We start from the raw sequence: 23,243 nt of genomic DNA on the forward strand, positions 1-23,243 counted from the left end.
GAAATAGAGCTGCATGTCATCAGCATATTGATGGCAACGCACTCCAAAACTCCGGATGACCACACCCAGCGGTTTCATGTAGATGTTGAACAACATGGGGGACAGAACTGACCCTTGTGGAACCCCATACTGGAGAGTCCAGGGTGCCGAGCAGTGTTCCCGAAGCACCACCTTTAGCCAAGTAGGAGCGGAACCACCACCATGCAGTCCCTCCCACTTCCGACTCAGCCAGTCTTTCCAGAAACGCTACCATGGTCGATGGTATCAAAAGCCGCTGAGATATCAAGGAGAATCAACAGAGTCACACTCCCCCTGTCTCTCTCCCAACAGAGATCATCATACAGGGTGACCAAGGCTGTTTCCGTGCCAAAACCAGGCCTGAAACCTGACTGAAATGGATCCAGATAATCGGTCTCATCCAAGAGTGTCTGGAGCTGGCCTGCAACCACTCGTTCCAGGACCTTGCCCAGGAATGGAACATTTGCCACTGGCCTATAGTTATTAAAAATTTCTGGGTCCAGGGAGGGTCTCTTCAGGAGTGGTCTCACTACTGCCTCTTTCAGGCGGCCAGGGACCACCCCCTCTCGCAGAGAGGCATTAATCACTTCCCTGGCCCAGCCAGCTGTTCCATCCCTGCTAGCTATTATTAGCCAAGAAGGGCAAGGATCCAGCACAGAAGTGGTTGCACGAACCTGTCCAAGCACCTTGTCAACGTCCTCAAGCTGTACCAGCTGAAACTCATCCAAAAAATCAGGATAAGGCTGTGTTTCGGATACCTTGCTTCATTCACCTGCTATAACACTGGAGTCTTAGTCCTGGCGAATGCTAAATATTTTATCCTGGAAGTGCCTAGGAAATTCATTACAGCGGGCCTCAGATGGTTCTACCATGTCCTTGGGGCCAGTGCGTAATAGCCCCCGGACTATTCTGAAGAGCTCTGCTGGGTGGCAGATTGATGATTTGATAGTGGCAGCAAAATATTGGTTTTTTCCTGCCCTCACTGCCCCTAAATATAGCTTACCATAGGCACTTACCAGTGTGTAATTGCATCCACCAGGAGTTCGTCTCCATCTGCACTCAAGCCGTCTCCTACATTGTTTCATTGCTCTCAGCTCTGGGGTATACCATAGAGCTGTATGAGCTCTACACAGGAGGGGGTGCTCAGGAGGAATCATGTCAACCACCTGGGGCATTTCTGTATTCCACAGATCAAGGAGGATTTCGACAGGAGCGCCAGCCCTAGCAGCCGGAAAACTCCCCAGAGCCCTTTGGAAACCATCCGGATCCATTAGTCTCTGGGGGCAGACCAACTTAATAGGTCCCCCACCCTTGCAGAGGGGAAAAGCTGCTGTGAGTCTAAACTTCAGCAAGCAGTGATCTGTCCATGACAGAGGGACTGATGTAAGGCCCCCCACATTCAGATCACCAACTCCATGTCTAGATGCAAAAACCAGATCTAGAGTATGCCCTGCTACATGTGTTGGGACAGTGGCGTGTTGGGACAGTCCCATGGTTGTCATGGAGATCATTAAATCCTGAGCTGCCCTGGATAAGGTGGCCTCAGCATGGATGTTGACATCCCCCAGAACCAACAGTCTGGGGGATCTCAACAGTACACCCGAGACCACCTCCGTCAGCTCAGCTAGGGAGTCCCACTTGAAGGTAATGGCAGTCTGGAAGTGCCCATGGAAGCATTGACTGGGAAAGCATTGACTGGGAAGGGAACGGGCAGCACAGGGAATGATGTGCATGCATGCACACTCCCTTCACAACATATATGGCACATATGCCTGCCTTTGTATGTCTATGAACTTCTGAAAATTCAAAAAGGTAAAGATATAGGCTCATCTCCCCTGACCCCAGATCTATAGCCTGACAGCTTTCCAACCTCTCTTGTTGATCCATGATGAAAGAGGGATCAAAAAATGTAGGTGTCCTTTGCCTGCATTGATTTGGCCATTCTCTTTCTTTAGGCTGCTTCATATCCTGCCCAAGGCAGCCAGTCTTTGAGGCCAATGGTGCCTTTAGGGTGATCCCCAGCAGAAAGAAAAAAGACCTTGCTTCCCACACTAGCATAATCCATACTACCTGAGTGTGTGTGTGTGTGTGGCAGTGCATTTGCCAAGCTGGTGCCCTCTGATGTTTTGAACTACAAGCCCCCAGTGAGCATGGTCAATGGCTATTGATGATGGGAGTTTTAGTTTAACAACATCTGGATGGCAGTAGGTTGGCAAGGGCTGCTTACTTTTAACAGGAAGAAACTGGGCAGGTGAAGCTTCCCCAACTTTAAGCCTCCATGCCAGAAAAAGCTTCCCATGTTCAATTTCTAGATGTCTATCAAGTGTCAAAAGCTACAGAGGTGTTGTCCAGAGGGGGTGGGGTGGGTAGATATCCTACCTGTTGGGTTGCTTGGAGCCCTGTCATCAGCTGAAAAACTAGCTTACCAGAATATAACCCTATGCTTACCCTAGCCCAGTGATTCTCAAACAGTGCGCCGCGGCACACTGGTGCGCCTCAAGAGGTGACTAGGTGTGCCATGAATATTATGAAAGTATATTTTAAAAATGAGAAGAAACCCATTTGTATAGTTCTTTTTATTCATAGTTTAAAATATATTATTATATTTTTAATTTTGTACACGAAGTGCACCAGAAAATTTGTGTATGTTTTACAGTGCGCCTTGAACTAAACAAATTTGAGAACCACTGCCCTAGCCTATGCTTACGTTAGTCCCATTGAGGTCAGTGGAGTTTGCTCCCAAGTAAATGTAGGCTGTAGTGCCCAACCACTATGTCTGCTGGGGTCTCTGTGATCATCAGCTGCTTGTTGGACAGAGGCTAATGGTGTGGTCAGTTGGAAGAGGCAAGATAACGTGAGGCTGCCCTAGATAGGAAATAGGAGCTATACGTGCACTGTCGGTTCCGTCTTCCTAAATGTAAAAAAGACAGAAGACCTCTGTCACTCAACTACTGGGCTCTTCTTACATCCTGCTCTTTTCCTCTTCTCCATTTGCCAGTTTTCCTGGATCCCCCCTCTAACCTGACAGTGCAGCTGTTGGAGTCACCAGGGCAGCTGAATGTGAGCTGGCATCCCCCTCCCGTTAAGCACATGGACAACATCATCCGCTATGAGGTGGCCATCTTCCATAAGGGTAGCATAATCCAGCGGGTAAGTCATTGTCTGTTTGCTATCTGATTCTAGAAAGTGCCTCCCTCCCTCCCTCTTACCTCTGCTTTTATCCTTCTGCTTCCAGATGGAGATTGCTAGCGGGCAGACATATTACTTCAGGAAAATGAAGGGAGGGACTCACTACACATTGGCTGTGCGGGCCAAGCCTAATGGAATCAGCTATGATGGCTACTGGAGTGGCTGGTCGCAGGAAGTGCCAGTGGTGATACCCAGTGGTAAGTGTTCTTTGGGCAAGCTGGTTGAAAAAGCCCATCTAATTGACTAGGCTTAATTAGGAGATGAACCCCTTGCTAATACTAGGCTGTTGATCAGGGATCAAGGAATCTGTATTGGCCATCCATTTGCCCAGAAGCATGGAGTGATGCCCATAAAACCATGAGAACCCAAGCTTGTGTTTTTAAGAACAAAAAAAATTAAAGCAAGTTTCTAGCCCTTGTGGGTGCAGGACATTTCTTAAATTGTGTTGGCACCTTCTGGAAAAACAAAACGCAAAGGCAACAACAATGAAATCCTCAAGAACATTGAAACTAACCAAACCCCCAACATTAGGGAACTGTAAAGAGAGCACAACCCACTGTACATTTATCTAGCACAAGCTTATTTGAAGTGAATAGGAGCTGTGCAAGGAAAAAGACCTATGCAAGAACATGATTATATTCTCTCCCCACCTTTGAATTTGCAACAGTGGCTTTCTCCAGAGAGCTGTTTTGCACAGACAGGTACATACATTGGTGATGCTGATGGGAGTCGTGTGTGTGTATGTGTGTGTGTACGTACGTATACACACAGAGTGCATAGGGTCATTAGTGTATTTAAAAATAAATAAAGATGCATTATTTTTTTTCTGTAGTAGCCAGTGGACTGTCTTAATGTGGAAAGATGTATATATGTATGTACATATTCATTCAGTTTATATCCTGCATTTCCTCATGAAGGAGCCCAGGGCGGCCTGAAGCTACAACACTGCACCTCAGATGGTGGGGAGTTACTCTGATCAGAGACTGCAAACGAATACTAGTCAGGCAGATTCATAGTCCTGTAGTGCTGTCAGTGCAAGGAGCAGGAGGGCCTTCAAGATGCTGCAGGGCTGGATTACCAAATTTTGAAGTAAAATTGAAGCAAATACACATTACCATCTAAAAATGGGGGGTGGGGGATGGCTACAAGCCATTAAGTCCAGAGTCTAACATGACCTAACTGCAGCCCTGGGAGCAATAGTAATAATAAAAATATTTGGGCTTGTTTAAGCCAGGGATTCCCAAACTGTGGGTTGTGATTTTCATTCAGGTAGTCTGTGGCATGTCTGTAAAAATACAATTATAATTATACAGCACCTTGGATAGCACATTACAATTGCTACATCAGACAGAAAAATCATTAAGTGGACCACCAAGACCATGAGTAATTATCAAGTGGGCTGTGGGGGGGAAAGTTTGGGAACCTCTGGCGTAGGCTACTAATAGGAAGCAACTATTTCCAACTGTGGCCAGGAGCCAGCAGGAAACGGTGAACTAACGTGCCCATATCAGGGAGAAGTTTCTTTAGCACATTGACTGGTAGCACTGGACAAGCTGCTATTATATATATATTTAATTTAATAATTCAACACAAACCAGGCCTTTGAAAAATAAAAGAGGACACTGGATTGCAATGGCCTGGCATCAGTATAATTTCAATGTCATCTGGATTCTCCATTTTAACTGAATGAACGAATGTTATTGTCGTGTGCCACACCAATTTTTGAACCAGGATTGCCAGGTCTCCGGTTTTTCCCTGGAGACTCTGGATTTTTTGGGTCCTCTCCAGGTCTCTGGGTGACTCACCTTAACTCACAGAGTTGAATTTCTCTCTTATCCCAACATTATTATCACTACATAAAATTATATCGATAAGGGATTTACCCTCGGGTAAGGCAGATGCTGCTTTACTAAAATTCATGCCACTGTTTGGAAAATGTTCATGGATTTGTTCCAGAAGGAAAACAGAACCATTTTCAGTTTGCCTGCCACAGGCAGCTGTACCACAGTCTAAATCTAAAAGGTTTCTCCAGCTTAAGATCTCTTGAGGACTAGTGCTGGGTGCAGAGGTAAAGCTTAAAGGGAAGAAGGCACTGCTCTGATGACCAGGCAATGGTAGAAGGCCAGCATTTATGCCAGGGCTGTCCAAGCCAGGTGACTTATACTGTGGGCCAATCACAGGGACCGATATTGAAACCTCTTTTTCCATTGCGTTAAAGGAGGGCTCCAAAGCCTGTGCTCACACACTCCTAGGTATCTCACTAGGTTCTGTCCCAATGTCAGCTCAGGAGGCTCCTAGCAGAAATCCCCCACAGCTAGGGTTGCCAGGTCTCTTTTTGCCAGGAGAATCCAGATTTTTTGGGTTCTTTCTGGGTCTCTGAGTGAGTCACCTTAATAACTGGAATCTCAGCTTTCACTTAAAACAAAATTCAGTTTCTAGGTGGTCTGGTTCATAAGAGATACACCAAAACATCAGCCGCTGCCCCTGCAACTCCTGTTAAATGAACTCGTAGCTGGCTGCTGTAACCCCGCCCTTTCAGGTTTGTAGCCAATAAGTGAAGTCAGGGTTGTCATTGACAAGGGATTTGTTGACCTTCAGGAAGTAGCTAGACCCCACTGCAAGGCCAGAAAACTGTTGTTTTTTCTTGCTTATCTGAAAATCTCATAAATTAAGTATATAGTTTTCAGCAATAGCAAAAGTCTTTTTCTTTCATGTGTGCAGAAGTCAAATAAGTTTAAATTTTCCTGGGCTTTTAAAGAGGGCAGTGTTTTGAAAACCTTCCCAATATGAAGCTTTAATCCAATACTCTTTTTTCTGGGAGTAAAGTTACAGTGCTAATTCCTCATAGTCGGAGTAAACCCTACTGAATTCAATAGGACTTACTTTTGAGTAGACATGGTTAGGATTGTGCTATAAATTAATGGGGCTTTGAGTGAACATAGCAAAGAATTGTGTTTGTGTTGTAAACCTTTCTCTCCCCCTCCAATCCTATTTTTAAAGCAATTAGGCAGGGCTTACTTAGGTATCACTGCTTTTATTATGTAGGAAACTAATACTGACTTTTTAAAAATTGTTCTGTAATGACCAACTGGTTTTGACAATAAATTATTATATGGGGTGTATGTATTTTTACATCTCCAGTATATGTGTGTATATGGAGTCTTTTCAACAACCCTGTGAGGTAGGGTTGCTGAATGGAAAACAAGGCAGCTCACAACAAGAAATAAATTCAGTTAAAATCCAATAACCATAAAACAAGCATAAACAGTTGCAGAACAGCTTAAAGTGGCATGATTCTGAATTTTGGATTGAGTGAGAGAAGTTCCTTATCACTTGAGGTTGCAGTTCTCTGCACGCTTCCCTGTTTGAGTAAGCCCCATTGAATACACTAGGACTTGCTTCTGAGTAAACAAACATAGGATTGTGCTATAAATATCTTTACAGGTTGTGTAAATAATAAATATCTTTGACAATCATGCTTACATAAATATTTCTTCATACTATGTCCTGATAAGTATCTGATTTCACACTAAGGTTGTACATAATTATTTCCTCTACATTTTAAGTGTGCCCTTCTTACTTGGGGTGGTCATAGTTCCCTTCTGTTGTTTTCATCCTGAGGGACAGATTAGGCTGAGAGATGGTGAGTAGCCCATGGTCACTCAGTAAACTTTATAGCTCATTTCCATTTTAAAAAATTAATTAAAACTATTTACATGCAGACAAAGTTTATTAAGTAGATCCACACAATATGTTTAAAGCACATGCAACTCACATTTAAAGCAAATGACTTTCCCTAAAGAATCTTGGAAGGTGTAGTTTCCCTCTCACAGTTATAGTTCCCACCACCCTTAACAAACTACGGTTCCCATGATTCTGTGGTGGGATTCATGTGCTTCAAACTGTGAATTGTTTGCAAGGCACTTTGAGGGTAAAGTTGCTCGCCTCCATAGCAGTATTGATGCCCCATCCACATCTACTGTAGTCCCCAATGAGGTGTCCAGTGCAACGTCTGCTACAACTTCTTGGGAACGGTTTCAGTTGATGCAACCTGATGACATAGACAAGGTGCTTGCGATGATGCGGCCAGCAGCATGTCTTCTCGACCCTTGCCCTTCTTGGCTTATTAAAGCTTGCAGAGGGGGTTTGACCAAGTGGATCCAGGGTGTGGTCAATGCATTTTTGCAGGAGGGAGTGGTTCTAGCTGCCTTGAAAGAGGCAGTGATCCAATCACTCCTGAAAAAGCCCACCCTGGACCCACTGGTTTGTGACAACTACCAACCAATTGCAAATACCGCCTTTCTAGAGAAGGTGATTGAGGGTTGTGGTGCAACAATTGCAAGTACTCTTGGATGAAACAGATTATCTTGACCCATTCCAGTCTGGGTTCAGGCCTCGTTATGGCACTGAATCGGCCTTGGTCGCCCTGATGGATGACCTTTATCGGGAGAAGGACGGAGGGAGTGCGATCCTGTTGTTCTTACTTGATTTCTCAGCAGCTTTTGATACTTCTGGGCCGACTTGGTGAGATGGGTATTGGAGGAACTGTTTTACAGTGGTTCTGATCCTATGTCCGAGGTCGTTCTCAGAGAATAGCATTGGGCGACTGTCTTTCAGTCCCCAGGCAGTGGGGTGCCGCAGGGTACCATCTTGTCCCATGCTGTTTAACATCTATATGAAGCCCTTGGGAGTGGTCATCAGGAGATTTGGGGTGAGGTGTCAGCAATATGCTGACGATACCCAGCTCTATTTCTCCATATCATCTGAATCAGGAGAGGTCATGGAAGCCCTTGGCCGCTGCCTGGACTCGGTGGTGGGCTGGATGTGGGCCTGTTAACTGAGTCTGAATCCTAGCAAGACAGAGGCACTGCGGGTTGGTGGTTCCTGAGTTCAGATAATTGGTCAATTGCCTGCTTTGGATGAGGTCATACTCCCTCTGAAAGAGCAGGTTTATAGTTTGGGTGTGCTCCTGGATCCATCTTTGTTGCTAGAGGCCCAGATGACCTCCGTGGCTAGGAGCGCCTTTTACCAGCTTTGGCTGGTAAGACAGCTATGGCCGTTTCTGGAACGCGATAGCCTGACCACTGTTGTCCATGCACTGGTAACCTCCAGGCCAGATTACTGTAATGTGCACTATGTGGGACTGCACTTGAGGTTGGTCCGGACGTTGCAGCTGGTGCAAAATACGGTGGCGAGACTGCTCACTGGGGCAGGGTATCTCCAACATGTCACCCCGATGCTGAAAGAATTGCACTGGCGCGCCAAGTTCAAGGTTCTAGTTTTGGTGTACAAAGCCCTATACAGCTTGGGACCAGGATACCTGAAAGACTTTCTTATCCCTTATATACCAAATTGATCACTGCACTCTGCAGGTCAGGGCCTCCTGCAGATACCATCTTATCAGGAGATCTGTTTCGCACAACATAGGAAATGGACCTTTCATGTGGTGGCACCAACCCTGTGGAATTCCCTCCTCTTAACTATTAGGCAGCCACCATCTCTGTTATCTTTTCGGCACCTTTTGAAGACTTTCCTCTTTAAACAAGCCTTTTAAGTTGAGACCTATCCCAGTCTGTGTCTGTGTTGGAATTGCTTTTAAAAAGCAATATGTTTTTTAACCCTTTTTTAAAAGATGTCTTTAAAGCTTTTAAAAAAATGTTTTTAAAGTTGTTTTGTTGTAATGTATTTTAAGGTCTGTTTTTGTGATGTTTTAAAGTGATTTTAGTGCTTTTGTTTGCCACCCGGGGCTCCTGCTGGGAAGAATGGCGGGATACAAATCAAATAACAACCAAACAAACACATAAATGTGTGTTGAATGTGCTTTAAATGAATGGTGTGGATCTGCCCTAGGTATGATGTGGATTCATTAGTGAATTGGAAAGAACAATTTTAAAAGATTCTTTTTTAAACGGGGAGGGTTGTAGCTCATTGGTAGGGCATATGCTTTGCATACAAGGTCCAAAGTTCAATTTCTGGAACAGACTATTGCCTGGAATCCTGGAGAGCCAATGCTAGTCCATGTCATGAGTACTGAGTTAGATGGCACCAAACGGCCTGAGTCAGTATAAGGCAGATTCCTTTGTTCCTAAAAATGGAAAGAGACCCTAGGGCTGCAGTGACTCTAAAATTTATTTATGTATTTTATTTATAACATTTATATATCACTTTACTGTAAAAAATCTCAAAGTGGTTTACAGAAGTAATTAACACAATAAAATTATTGGCAAAAACAGTTAAAGACAGGTATTTTAAAACATTCAAAATATTAAAACTAACAATGAGTTAAAAACAGATTAAAAAAGCACAATAGCTTCTACATGCCTGGGTAGGCTAAACAAACATGTTTTTAGCAGGTTTTGAAAGGAGTACAATGAAGGCATCTGCCTAATGTCAGTAGGCAAGGAGTTCCAAAGCGTAGGTCCTGCCACTTTACAGGACTGATTTCTTACAAGAGCAGAACAAGTACTATGTGGCACCCATAACATGGAAAGCACACCTTGAATTTGACCTGGTAGGAAATCAGCAGTCAGTGCAGATTTCAGAGTAGAAGTATTATGTGGTGATAGGGTCTTACTCATGTCAGCAATCATGCCACAGCATTCTGCACTAACTGCAGGGTCATGTTGTACCACATGGGGATTTCTGTGACCTTGGCTTGACTGGCTGCCAGGATTTTTTTAGTTTTCATTTTTGGTTAGGAATCCTGACTGGCTGTGGGATGCTGAGTTTTCTGCCTTACTCATAGGAATCTTGTTGTGGTTGGTATGGCATTGCATTTAGGAAACGTATGTTTTTCTTTTTCTATTTGCATTTCATTTACCTTTAACCTCACTCACTTTCATCCATAGAAGCAACAACAGTGTTTCCATGCTCTCTGCTCAATCCCCTTAAACCCACTAATGCACCATGTAGTTTGCATGACAGTTTGTTTCTTGCCCAATAGTGGTAAAAGAGAATTCACATACTGGGCAGCATGACTGCAATTGTTGTTCCTAAGCTGCTGCCTATGAAGGTAGACCAAACCATGTGTGTTTTCTCTCTGTCGATTATTAATCACTGCAATTGGGTTGGGTGTCAAAGTGAGTTTATAGCCACCCACAGGATAGACAGAAAAGAGTAGAGAATCGTCTTACTCCTACTCATTTCTCAGACCTTTTTCTGAAGTGAAGGGTCAGATCTGTTCAGAAATTTGGAGCAGCCGTGTTAAAAGGTAGGGGCAGGGCATTCCATGCAGGGGGTTGCCAACCCTGTTTGGATATGGATATCTTTGCAGAGGATCCCTAGTCAAGCTTTACCAACATCACAATCCAAATCATATCTACTGAGAAGTAAGTCCTATTGGGTTCTATGGGGCTCAGTCCTTTAATAAGTGTGTTTAGAATTGCAGCCTTTGGGGGCATCCATCTTTACTCCTGAATGCTCCCATCTAATATCTCCACTAGGCTCATTTCTTCCTACAGTGGCCTTCTAGTGACTGACCTAGCTTGAGGGCACTTAAACCCTTTTTGCCAGAAGCATGTTGGTTAGATTATATGTTCCCTACCTAGCCTCCATCTTTTAGCTGATTTTCTCTGATTGGAAATTAAGATAAAAGTTTTTGTTTGAATTGTATGCACCAAGCAACTGTGGCTGATGCTTATGTATCATTCTTAATGACATCACTCAGGCCCACCCCCGTGATATCACTCAGGCCTGCCTCATGACATCACTAGGGCCTGCCTCTGAAATCTCATGGTTTGGGATGTTTCTGACCTTGCAATCCTATTCCGAACGGTATGAGACTTCCAGGGGTCCTGTGCTAACCCAGGGTTTGGTTTCCTTGGAAAGAAGGTCAACAGAGATGATGGTGTCTTATAGGATATTGTTGTTGTTATGTGCTTTCAAGTCGATTAGAACTTATGGCGACCCTATGAATCAGTGACCTCCAATAGCATCTGTCATGAACCACCCTGTTCAGATCTTGTAAGTTCAGGTCTGTGGCTTCCAGAATCGAACCATCTCTTGTTTGGCCTTCTTCTTTTTCCACTCCCTTCTGTTTTTCCCAGCATTATTGTCTTTTCTAGTGAATCATGTTTTTATTTACATACATTCAACAGTCCATCAGAACTTGCTCTTCATTGCCGATAGCTTTGCGGGTACTGAGAGCAAGCAAGCCTCTCTGCCTGTCTCCAGTTCCCAACTTCTCCTCAGACTAGAATAAAAAACACACAAGCCTCTCCTTGGCTCCAGGGAGTGGGGGCCTCCAGCCAGGGAATGGGGGGAGGAGGGCCTCTCACCTGAAAGGAGTTCCAGTAGCTTCCTTTGGATATGCAGATTGACCATTCAATAAATCCATTAACTCACAGGCTATCTTAACAAAGGAAACTAGCCTGACCAGTAAAGCAAGTTTCTTGCTTGCAAATCCCAACTTCAGATACAAGATTACAGGTTTGAAGGGACACAAAGAAATCATCTATCTCATCCCTCAATCCCATAACAATATCAATGTGAGAAGGATCGTGGAATTGTTGTTGACCACAAGCTAAATATGAGCCAACAGTGCGCTGTGGCTGCAAAAAAGGCAAATGGTATTTTAGGCTGCATTAACAGAAGTATAGCTTCCAAATTGCGTGAAGTATTAGTTTCCCTCTATTCAGCATTGGTTAGGCCTCATCTTGAGTACTGTATGCAGTTCTGGTCTCCGCACTTCAAGAAGGATGCAGACAAACTGGAACAAGTTCAGAGGAGGGCAACAAGGTGATCAGGGGACTGGAAACAAAGCCTGTGAGGAGAGACTGAAAGAACTGGACATGCTTAGCCTGGAGAAAAGACTGAAGGGAGATATGATAGCACTCTTCAAGTACATGAAAGGTTGTCACATAGAGGAGGGCCGGGATCTCTTCTCTATCATCCCGGAGTGCAGGACACGGAATAATGGGCTCAAGTTGCAGGAAGCCAGATTTCGACTGGACATCAGGAAAAACTTCCTAACTGTTAGAGCCATACGACAATGGAATCAATTACCTACAGAGGTAGTGGGCTCTCTGACACTGGAGACATTCAAAAGGCAGCTGTACAGCCATCTGTTGGGAATGCTTTGATTTGCATTGAGCAGGGGGTTGGACTTGATGGCCTTATAGGCCCCTTCCAACTCTACTATGATTCTATGAATTCTGATGAAATTGGCTGATGTGGAAAGAACATCAGCAATCATTTTTATTATTTTGTTAACATTAAACCAAAAAATCTTAGTGTGTAGACAAATCAACTATAGATGGAAGAAATCCCTATTTCTCTTACATTTCTAGAACAGAAGACTATAGCAATCTGTAATTCTATGTAATCTTTGAGACGTAGGGTAACAATTTTCACCTGTCAATTGGTGCTGTCTTTCTAGATATTTCCCAAACAACAAAGTGTATAGCGCCACCCTAAAACATGCCCATAGATTATCTGGGACTTTTTGTAGCATTTTTAAATCTAAAAACCAAAATGCTTTTTTAATGTGCCATAGCACTTTACCATTCTAACAAATATTCGGCTGTTACATAGCATATCTATATATTTTACAAATATTGTGTTTGCTCTATAGATTAGACTTCAGTCCTATGGTCCCAATGGCATTCCAGTGGCCACAGGATATATCAGTTGCTGGATCCCCACCACCATGGAAGCCTCTGGTGCCCTGGCCCAATCAACATCAGAACACTGACATCAATAGGGACAAAGGGGGACATGTCAGGACAGGAATGGTTTGGGGATATGCCGGGGGAGGACCTGGAAAGGACTACACGCTGAAGGACCCAAAGCTATGTTGGTCTCACATCACCACCCCAAACCTGAGAGAAATTTATCTCCTGGTAATTTATGTTGTAACTTTTTAAAAAATGAAACAGACAAGAGGAGCACAAAAGTGCCCCTTCAGCCTCATTTCCACCCTGCTGATGAAAGCCCTACAGGGCTTTGAATGGGCAGTAAGACTGCCTTTGGATGCCCGCCACCACTGTGCTGACAATCAGTTAGGATTAAATTTAAGATCATAAACTATTGATGCTACTTGTCATTTTGCTGGACTCGGCTTGTTCTTATATTTATCCCATATTCTTAGTACCTTTTCTATTAGGTTTTCTTTGTTGTTTTCTAATATGTCTATAATAAAGTTTGTACATTAAATAGAAATAGATTGTTCAGTTTAAACTCCAGTCTTTTCTGGATTGTGTAGCCATTCAGTTAGCCATTTAAAGGCATTTGCAAAGTAGTAGAGCTTAATATTTGAAAATGCTAAACCACCCTTTTTTCTCATCCTGCTATACGACCTCTAATTAATTCTTGGCTGTTTCCTATTCCATATAAATTGCATATATATTTGCCAAATTTGTATTAAGATTCTTCTATTCATATTGGCAAAGCTTGAAAAACAATATTTACTTGGTGCAAGAACATAATTTTAACAATGTGGTCAAAATAGTATGTTTAATTTATTCCAGTGTTCTGCTTTGGAACTTTTGTTCATATATAAACTTCCTATAATTGTATTTATAAAAATTGCTTTCACTTTTTCTTAAGATTATGCCTAAAAATATCATATTAACTTTTTATTTGCCCCTTGGTAACCTAGATCTTCTTCTATTTTTTTACTGCAAGTGTAAATATATATTGATTATCTCTGTTTTGTCTGTTAATTTTAAGGCCTGCAAGAAGACAGTATTGAAAAAGGAATCTTCTCCACCAAATACAGATAGAATTTACAGGCTGTTGTTATTTAGACATTACTGTTAAAACAGTCATCTACATACTAGCCGCCTTTCTGTGTGCAGTTCTTTTGCTTTCTCCAGTATTTTTTTTCTTTTAGTTGTTAAAGGTTCTAAACCGAGAACAAATCATGAGGATGATAGGATGTCCATGTCTAGTTCCTGTACTCAAATAGAATGAATTTGAAATCTGGCTATTAACCGCTGTCCTTGCAGTTAGGCTGTTATTAATAGTTTTAATTATTGATTTTTATCTAAAGTGAAAAGCTTTAATCTTTCCTTTTTGAAACATCATTTTGTTATGAAAAGCTTTTTCTGCATCAAAACCCATTAATAAAGACTCTGTTTTTACTTTCCTTACATAAATAATTGTGTTTATAAGTTTCCATATATTCCCCTTCAAATATCTGGTGAATATCATTGCTGTTTGTCTCATTTTCTAATTCTCCAGTGATATTTGTTCTCCTTTTTGCAATCTTTCATATATCTCATTTTTCATTCAAAATAAATTTTTCTTCCAGTCTTTTCCATTTATTTCTGCATTTTCTCTTCCTTTTTTTATTAAAAAAGAGCCTCTGTTTTCCATTTTGGATATACAGAATGGGCTCAATCTTTTTTCCTATCTGCCATTCTCAAAATACTTTTTTCATATTTAACAACAAAACATCCAAAAGTGTGGCAGTTTAACCCAGATGCCAATATTAATTTTTAGCTGCACAACTGATTCTACACTTTATTTTGGGCATCAAACATTGCACCATAATCTAGCATCAAGAATGATATACTTAGTCACCACCAGGTACAGTATTGCATTTAGTATGATAGCAGCTATTAAACTTTGACTCAGCAGTTGTTATTGCACAATAGTCCAGTGACAAAAAGTACATTTTATATACAACAGCAGATATTGCCCAGGAAACCCAGTACTATTTCACTCTAAGTTCAGCAACAGATATTACCCTACAGTTCAGCAGCTTGGTAGTTCAGTACTTGCCGGTTAGAGAAATGTAACTACCAAACACAGTTACCTAAGTTACCACATTTTTATAAGCTCATTTATTGTTCATTCCAAAAGATAATGGGGTATATTAGTTTACAGCTCACAGAATCATAGAATAGTAGAGTTGGAAGGGGCCTATAAGGCCATCAAGTCCAACCCCCTGCTCAATGCAGGAATCCAAATCAAAGCATTTCAGACAGATGGCTGTCCAGCTGCCTCTTGAATGTCTCCAGTGTCAGAAAGCCCACTACCTCTCTAGGTAATTGGTTCCATTGATGTATGGCCCTAACAGTTAGGATGTTTTTCCTGATGTCCAGTCGAAATCTGGCTTCCTGCAACTTGAGCCCATTATTCCGTGTCCTGCACTCTGGGATGATCGAGAAGAGATCCTGGATCTTCTCTGTGTGGCAACCTTTCAATTACTTGAAGAGTGCTATCATATCTCCCCTCGGTCTTCTCTTCTCCAGGCTAAACATGCCCAGTTCTTTCAGTCTCTCCTCATAGCGCTTTGTTTCCAGTCCCTTGATCATCTTTGTTGCCCTCCTCTGAACCCGTTCCAGTTTGTCTGCATCCTTCTTGAAGTGTGGAGACCAGAACTGGACGCCGTATTCAAGATGAAGCCTAACCACTGCTGAATAGAGGGGAACTAATACTTCACGCAATTTGGAAACTATACTTTTGTTAATGCAGCCTAAAATACCATTTGCCTTTTTTGCAGCCACATCACAGCTCCACGAGATTTAGTTCATGAAAAGGTCTTATATTATTTTATTGGAAAAGTTGGACTTCAGTGATTTGACAATATTAAGTTCCATTGTTGTTAATGCTCATATTTCTAGTACAGAGCTGGGAAACCTGTAGCCCTCCAGATGATCATCCTGACCCTGACCATTGGCCAAGCTTGCAGGGGCTGATGGAGCTGGAATCCAACAACATCTGGAGGACCACAGGTTGCAAAGCCATTCTGGCTTGCTCTTCCCTCACCAGTCTTTGCTTTGACTATAAACAAGCTAATTACTATGTTTTGCCAGTTATTTGGTTTAATCAGTAGCTGCCTGTGTGGTGGGCTAGGGTGGAGCCACCCTCTCAAAACTGGTACCACTCCAACTTACCTAAACAAGAGGGACAGGGTGGGGTGAGGTCAGGGCTGCACCAGGCACACCAGCTGAACCAATCCCGCTGGTGTGCCCATGCAGCCTCAATCTCATTGCCACCCTGCCCCAGCCCATTCAGGTAAGGTGCAGCAACACCAATGTCAGGAGGGTGACTCAGCAGCTCCACACCACCACATGGGCCCCTACTGGTCTAATGCTGAAAGAGCTAAATCTACATATTCAGTTGAAGGTCTTTCACAAGTTCCTTCTACAGTTTCTCCTTTGCTATCTCCAGACACAAACACAAGTGCACACTTGACACAATTGCCACATTGATATGGGGATGAGGTGGAAGTCTTCTCCCCTCAGTTGCTGTGGTTTCCGCCCTTCCAACTCCCTGTTGGAGCAACAGCTCACGTAACTCACAGGTGGTTGCTGAAGGCAAGTGCAAGCAATGGAGCATTTGACAGCTCTTGTTCTGCTGTCTCTCCAGATAATTATTTTCTAGCCTTCATTATCTGGTCCAGGAATGAAAGCAGGGTGGGATATATACAGTATATATATAAAAAATAATAAGAATGAAGGAATGGTGGGAGACTCAGTGGTCAGGAAGAATACATCTTAGAGTACTCAACTGACTGGCAAAAAACAGTTTTGACTACTCACATTTTGACATGGTGACCAGATCTTATTAGTCCTCTGAAGAATTTAACATGAAATCCAGACAAGGGTTGGGGCAGGCATACCATTGGTTCACTGTACCAAATCCACTGCCTAAAGTGATTTTTGATGGTTTCTTCATGTAGCGACTATGTAACAAAATGTTGAGTGCATGTCCCCATGGTTCTTCCATTGAAGGTGACTAGGGTCCCAATTCACAGGGTTTTTATGGGATGACTCTTCCTGGACTAACCTGTTCTTCTGCCTTGCAGAGCTGGATCCCCTCATCCTGACACTGTCTGTCATTCTGGTGCTGATTGTTCTGCTCTTGGCTTTCATCACCCTGATGTTTAACCGCAGGTAATGCTCAGTTCACTCTGGGAAATCATTGACCTTCCATCCCTTTTGTCTCTGATAGGTGTCCCCCTTCAGCATCTGGACTCAGATTTGGAGGGACTGTAAGAGCATTTCCAATCACAGCAGTTAGAGCCTCTAGGAACCCCCTAGAAGAGGAGTGAGGAACCTGCAGCCCTCCCAGTGTAGTTAGACTACAATGAACACCATCCCTGTTTGTTAGCCATACTGGCTGGGGCTGATGGGAGTTGAAACAACATCTGGAGGGTCACAGGTCTCCCATCCCTGCCCTAGATAGTCTTCATATTAGATCAAATTCCTGGATGTAGGTAGGGAAGGGCTTTTAATATTTGTGCTTGTTATGCACATGCATTCTCACTAAATTGTTCTATCCTATTACCTTCTACTAGATTTTTGAAGAAGAAGGTCTGGCCTGCAATTCCCACCCCAGAGCGTGAATTCAAGGACCTTTTCACCATCTACAAGGGCAACTTCCAGGTCTTGCACTGGTTGTTTTATTTAATTTATTTAATTTATTTAATTTAATTTATATACCGCCCTAAGCCAAAAAGGCTCTCTGGGCGGTATACATAAGGTTCTTCCTCACCTGCATGTTACTCCTCCCCTGGGTTTCCCCTCCTCTGCTACAGTGTAACAGAGCCTGGAGTGGTGGTGGTCCCGAGCAACAAAGGGGATGGATCACACCTCTCAAACCTCAAGCTTACAAATTAGAGACAATTGGTGGCCAAATACCTGGAATTTTGGGGTATCAAGTATTTTAAGAAGTGAAATGAGAAAAGCTTTATGGAAATCTTTGTGCAAGGGAGTTAACTTTGGAATTCATAGGCATTAGATTTTATCCATTGGGCTTTTCGAAGATAAGAACATACACTCCAGCATTTAATGGGTGAGAACAGAGACACTCATATGCACTTAAACTTCTGTTTCACTCTGCCTGATTCCAATGGCGGGCTGTGCACAGTGTAGTATCTTTCAGTGCTCATGTGTATACATTTTACATGCATGCTCATTAGAGTCAAGATGTATTCCCCACATACACACACACAACCCATCATTTGACTTGTAGGGACTTATTGAGACTGGGCTAAGACTGGAAAGATGGCAATGTAAGTGGTAATAAAACTTCTAGAAGGCTCACCAAAAGGAAAACACACAAAATCGGGACAGTGATCCACTGGACAATCAGGACTGTGCATGAACAAAATAAGTAACACTGCAGCATATAGAAGGCTTTGTATAATATGGATTTAGAATGTTCTATAACAAAGGGAAGAAAATCTAGGATTTATGAAATGTTTACACTTTCAACTTGGCAGGCACAACAGCTAACAGCTATTAAACACTATAATAGAATATGATTGATCTTATAATTATTGATCTAATATGTAATCAAGCTGCTTTTTTTGAACAAAGATTTATTTTGGATTATCTGTACATATAGAAACACTGATTTATTGATATCAGTTTATGTCTATCCATTTTATATATTTATTCATTTATATTTATTAACTTTCCAAATGAAAAAGTAAATAAACTCAATTCCAGACAAGTTCAGGACAGCTAAAAGGCAAGGACACAGTAAGGATAATAAGGGCATTTAAAGAGACATAGTGTTAGCAATACCCACAGTAATGAACTTTGGCTCATTTTTATGTTAAACAAGTGTTTGACAGGAATAGTCGGGGTTGAGCAATAAAAATTAAAGGGACTTCCTGGCACCCATTAAGAAATGCTAGCCTGGGCCTTCAAGAAGCTCTGTGGAAATGCCAATCTTCAAACTTCTGTGATCAGTAATACTGTAATGGGGCCTGCCAAACTAGCAGTGTTTGGAAATGTAACAGTTCACATGAGGCAAAGCGAAGAGCCAACATTGTTCAATGGGAGAGTAAAGAAAGAAAAAAATGTACAGACAGTGGCTAAAAATTAGGTTAAAGGGTGGGGCCTTCCCATAGCATGGCACCTTGCCTCCCATTTCTTGATGCTGACATTCCCCTTTCTTTGCAGCTATGGCTGGGGCATCAGAGCACCTACCTGTGGTGGAGTCAGAACTCTCCCTATCTGGACGAGCAGCCATTCTTGGTGGAAATCCTGTCTGAATGTGATGTTCGCAAGATGGATGGCCCTCCTCCCCTTCCCCCCAAGGCCCGTGGTGTGGTGGAGCCCCCTCATAATCCAGAACTGTCCCAAGATGATTACCTGGTACTGGATGAAGACTTGGTACCCGGCTGCTTAGGGAGGGATGGCTCCCTGCTCTTGCTGGACAGTGACAGCAGTGAGGATACAGACCTGGCCCTTGCTGCAGGAGTGGGGACACCAGAGCCTAGCCAGGCTTCTTCTAGCTTTGAGTACACTATGTTTGACCCCAGCTCAAAGAGTCTCTCTCCATGGGGTCACCAGGCAGAGCCCCAGCTCAAGAGCAGCTATCAGATGGTGTCTGACTCTGGGATCTCTGCTGACTACAGCCTTGTGGACTCCAATGCTGGCCAGATGAGCTTGTACACCAACCTCTGTGATGAGGGAGCACAGCCCTTTCTGCCCACTTACATTGTGTGCTCATAGCACTTGTGAGCACAGAGCCAATCCTCAGCCCAGAAGAACTTAGGCAGCAGCAAGATGCTAGCCCAAGAGCCTGGCACCTCTCTTGTTTCCTGGTTCTAGGAAAACTCCAGAGAAAGCCAATGGAAACAGCTACACACTACGTCAAAAGTTCCAGTTGGCCCCCAAGTAACCTCTAGGGGAGGAAGAGTGGTTTGCAAAGTAGATGGAGAGGTGAATGGACAAAGGGCAGGCGGCCCACAGAATAGACTTTTGGCACGTTTGCTCCTGTGAATATTACCCTTTGAACAGTACTTTTTAACATTGAAAGTGCTGCAAAAGTTACCTTATTTGTATTCACACAGCAAGGTCCATTCTATAACACTGTAAATCAGTGACTAAGCCAACACAGGTTTCCAGCTAGCAGCAACAGGCTTGGGGCTTGAGGTGCACAGCCTGCCTGAGCTCTCCTGGTGAAGCCACACCAGGACACAGCACTCCATTTCTCCCTTTGCCCTGACCTTTTACTACCAGGCTTTTCGGACAGCCATATTTGCCCATTCTATTTTACTACAAAATGTATGTGCATAATTTATTTTTTAAAAAATTCAAGAGTTTTAAGAGTTGGGACCGAAGGTTTTTGGGAATGCCAGCTGTGAAAAGGGAGTGGAGTTCAAGGGTTAGAAGAGTGGGTGAGACCAAGGAGTCTCATTTCTGCTACAATCGTGGTTTTTTGCCTCCTCACCTGAAACAGGATTAAAAAAAAAATGTGGCTGGAACGTTAACGCCGTCTTTTTATTTTGGCTTGAATAAGAACAGTAACCCTTGAAGAGAAGCCCCAGCAATCAGATGTTCAAAGAATTGCTTACATATTCTCCCAACCATTTGCTGCCATAGTGATGGTACATGAAGGTATGGGGATTGTACATGGCTAGTTTAGAATATTAGTTGTTTTTCTACTCAAAGGTGTCTAGAGATGCTCATGTACTCTTCTGGTCACACTGGGCAACATCGTGGACTTTCCTTGTGTCTCTGAACTATCTTTCAAAGGCATGGATCAGTAGGAGATGTTGGGGTGGAATCATAGAAGTTGCCATAGAGCGTCAGGACTATTTAACAACTCACAAACATGCCCATAGTTTTTGCAATTATCCTTTTGTAATTATGTATCAGAATTCAAACTGTATATATAGATATATTTTATATACTTTGATGGATTTGTTAAAAAAATAAATAAACCTGATGGTTTTATGCTCATTCTTTGACTGTCTTGTCTTCATGGATAGCAGGTAGATGATCTCTCAACGTTCATCCGGATACTTTCACATTGTCATCCCTTTCTCACTACTCATTGCCAAACCTAAATGTCTTTTCCCATTCCACTAGCACTGAATCAGACCTCCAGAGCAACTGTTCAGGCCTCCAAATTAGGTGAACACAAACGGAGTCCCACAACGAAATGTTACAGTGCATCCCCTACCCTCCAACAGGAGTGCTTAGCTGGGCTCCTGCCTGCCTAGAACAACAGCCATGTAGTGCTATTCAGGGCCCATTGTGATAGGGCTTCGGGAGAGGGAAAAGGGACATTTTTTTCTTCCTCATCTTCTTGAAAACAGGAAGTACTATAACCAATGACAGTGCAATCCCACGGATGTTAGTCATAGTCAGAGTAGACCCAGGCTACTTAGTACATCCACTGATTTCAGTGAGGTCTGCTAAGAATATGACTTAGACTTCAATCCAATACATTTCTACTCAGAAATAAGCGCCATTGGGTTCAATGGGACTTATTCCCAGCTAAGTTTGTATTGGATCGCAGCCTTAGCTGGATATCACCTATTGGGTTTACTCTCTAGTAAGTGTATGACTGCAACCAAAAAGACAGCTTTGGCGCTGCCAGCCCCAAAGCAAGGCACTTTATTTCCACATAACAGGAAAATGTTTCCAAAGAATCAGAAGGGGGGGGGAAGCTTGTCACTTGTCCCATGCACCCGCTGCTGAAACCTCCCTGTAACATGGCTAGGTGTTTACTGTCACAACACTCCTTGAAGAAATCATGCTGGAGACCAGAGGGCAAATGGGCGTAGACCAGGTTGCCTCAGCAAGGAAGCCAGCTGCTTCAGCATTCAAAAAACGTTATGCCCAGCCTCACGCCCTCACTGCTGATAGTGCTTATCAGAGTGACAGCAAATACCTCTGCAACTTATCAAGGATGCAGCTTGCAAAGAGTGGCAGGAGACCAACCAGGCGCCTGCTCTTGGATGAACTCCAGAACAGAACCTTTGCAGGCCCCTGTTCCAGGGAGAGGGGAACACAGGTACTCTCCCTGTTGTGTGGACCACTTTGGGCCCACGGTGGCTGCGCCTGGGATTGGTTCATATTGGCATGTCCAAATACACGGCTTAAATCCAACTGTGATCTCAGGCCCCACCTTAGCACAAAGCTTCCACGGCCATCCCACTATTTCACCAGAACTGCCTTTAGAACAAGCGGCCGTTTGATAAAGACAATGGTTTGGATCCAAAGGTCACAGAATCGTAGAGTCGGAAGGGGCCTATAAGGCCATCGAGTCAACCCAGGAATCCAACTTAATGCATACCGAACAAGTGCCTGTCCAGCTGCCTCTTGAATGTCTCCAGTGTCAGAGAACCCACCGTCTCTCTAGGTAATTGGTTCCACTGTCATACTGCTCTAACGTTTAGGATTTTTTTCCTGATGTTCCGCCGAAATCTGGCTTCCTGTAACTTGAGCCCATTATTCCGTGTCCTGCACTCTGGGACACTGTGCAAACAGCAGATGCTCCTGACCAAATGTGGGGGGAATAGATGTGCCCCTCCCATCCTTAGCATATTGCACTCACTTCAGAGGGCCTCACCCCTCTGAAACAGCTTTCTGGGAGAGTACAGGGGTGCATCTGGTGGAGAGGGGTGCAAAATCTACAATTCATACAAGTGCATGAATCCAAGACAAGGGATTGAGTATGATGGAAAGAACAGCTCAGACCACCATTTAAAACTCAGCAGAAATTACAGGGCCTTGAATATCCTTCCAGTTCATTATGAACCATGAGAGTTAGTATTTGGGACAAAAAGCTACATATTTTTTCACAGATATATTATGGTTTTATGCTGTATGAAATTCCTATATGATAATATGATACATTCTCATGATTTTGTTTACAGCCCCTGACGAAGGCAAAACCACAGAGTGGGCAAAACAAGTTGGGCTTTTGTCATAATAAATATAATTTTTCAAGCATTTTGGGTTTCCCCCCCTTTTTTCCTTTCTTTTTGCTTTTGGATGCTTGCCACCTTTTGCTGTTGGTTGAATACTCATGCAAGCAACATGTTTCAGTTTTTTATCTTTCTTAAAAACATTTCCCAACATAAAACCAATGTCACCTTACAATAACTGATTTTGAGTTTCAGTATTTCAAAATAAAATATCATACAGAACGAAATTACAATGTACCATTTGTAACTGAGTAATATGAGAGCATCGGTCAGGGGTCTGAGTACTTTTGCAAGGCACTTTGAATTAATGACCTGTCCTGGTAGATGGACTGGAACTTGAATCTAGATCTTGGAGCAGGTCAAAACTCAACACTCTGAGCTGGACCACATGGTGAGGTTGTCAATGCTG

At 43.1% G+C, this 23,243-nt stretch overlaps 1 protein-coding gene across 1 annotated transcript in view; it reads left to right on the forward strand.

Moving 5' to 3' along the window:
• Positions 1 to 20,835, forward strand: part of EPOR (erythropoietin receptor) — a 32,744-nt gene extending 11,909 nt beyond the window's left edge. The window contains exons 4-8 of the mRNA XM_061582200.1: positions 3,017 to 3,168; positions 3,254 to 3,404; positions 16,964 to 17,051; positions 17,456 to 17,543; positions 19,071 to 20,835. Coding sequence (XP_061438184.1) covers positions 3,017 to 3,168; positions 3,254 to 3,404; positions 16,964 to 17,051; positions 17,456 to 17,543; positions 19,071 to 19,625 — 1,034 coding nt within the window. The 3' untranslated portion in view covers positions 19,626 to 20,835. The remainder of the gene's footprint in view (positions 1 to 3,016; positions 3,169 to 3,253; positions 3,405 to 16,963; positions 17,052 to 17,455; positions 17,544 to 19,070) is intronic.
• The last annotated feature ends 2,408 nt before the right edge of the window (positions 20,836 to 23,243 follow it).

This window comes from Rhineura floridana, chromosome 1 (assembly GCF_030035675.1).
Source record: "Rhineura floridana isolate rRhiFlo1 chromosome 1, rRhiFlo1.hap2, whole genome shotgun sequence".
In the NCBI taxonomy this organism is placed as follows: domain Eukaryota; kingdom Metazoa; phylum Chordata; class Lepidosauria; order Squamata; family Rhineuridae; genus Rhineura; species Rhineura floridana.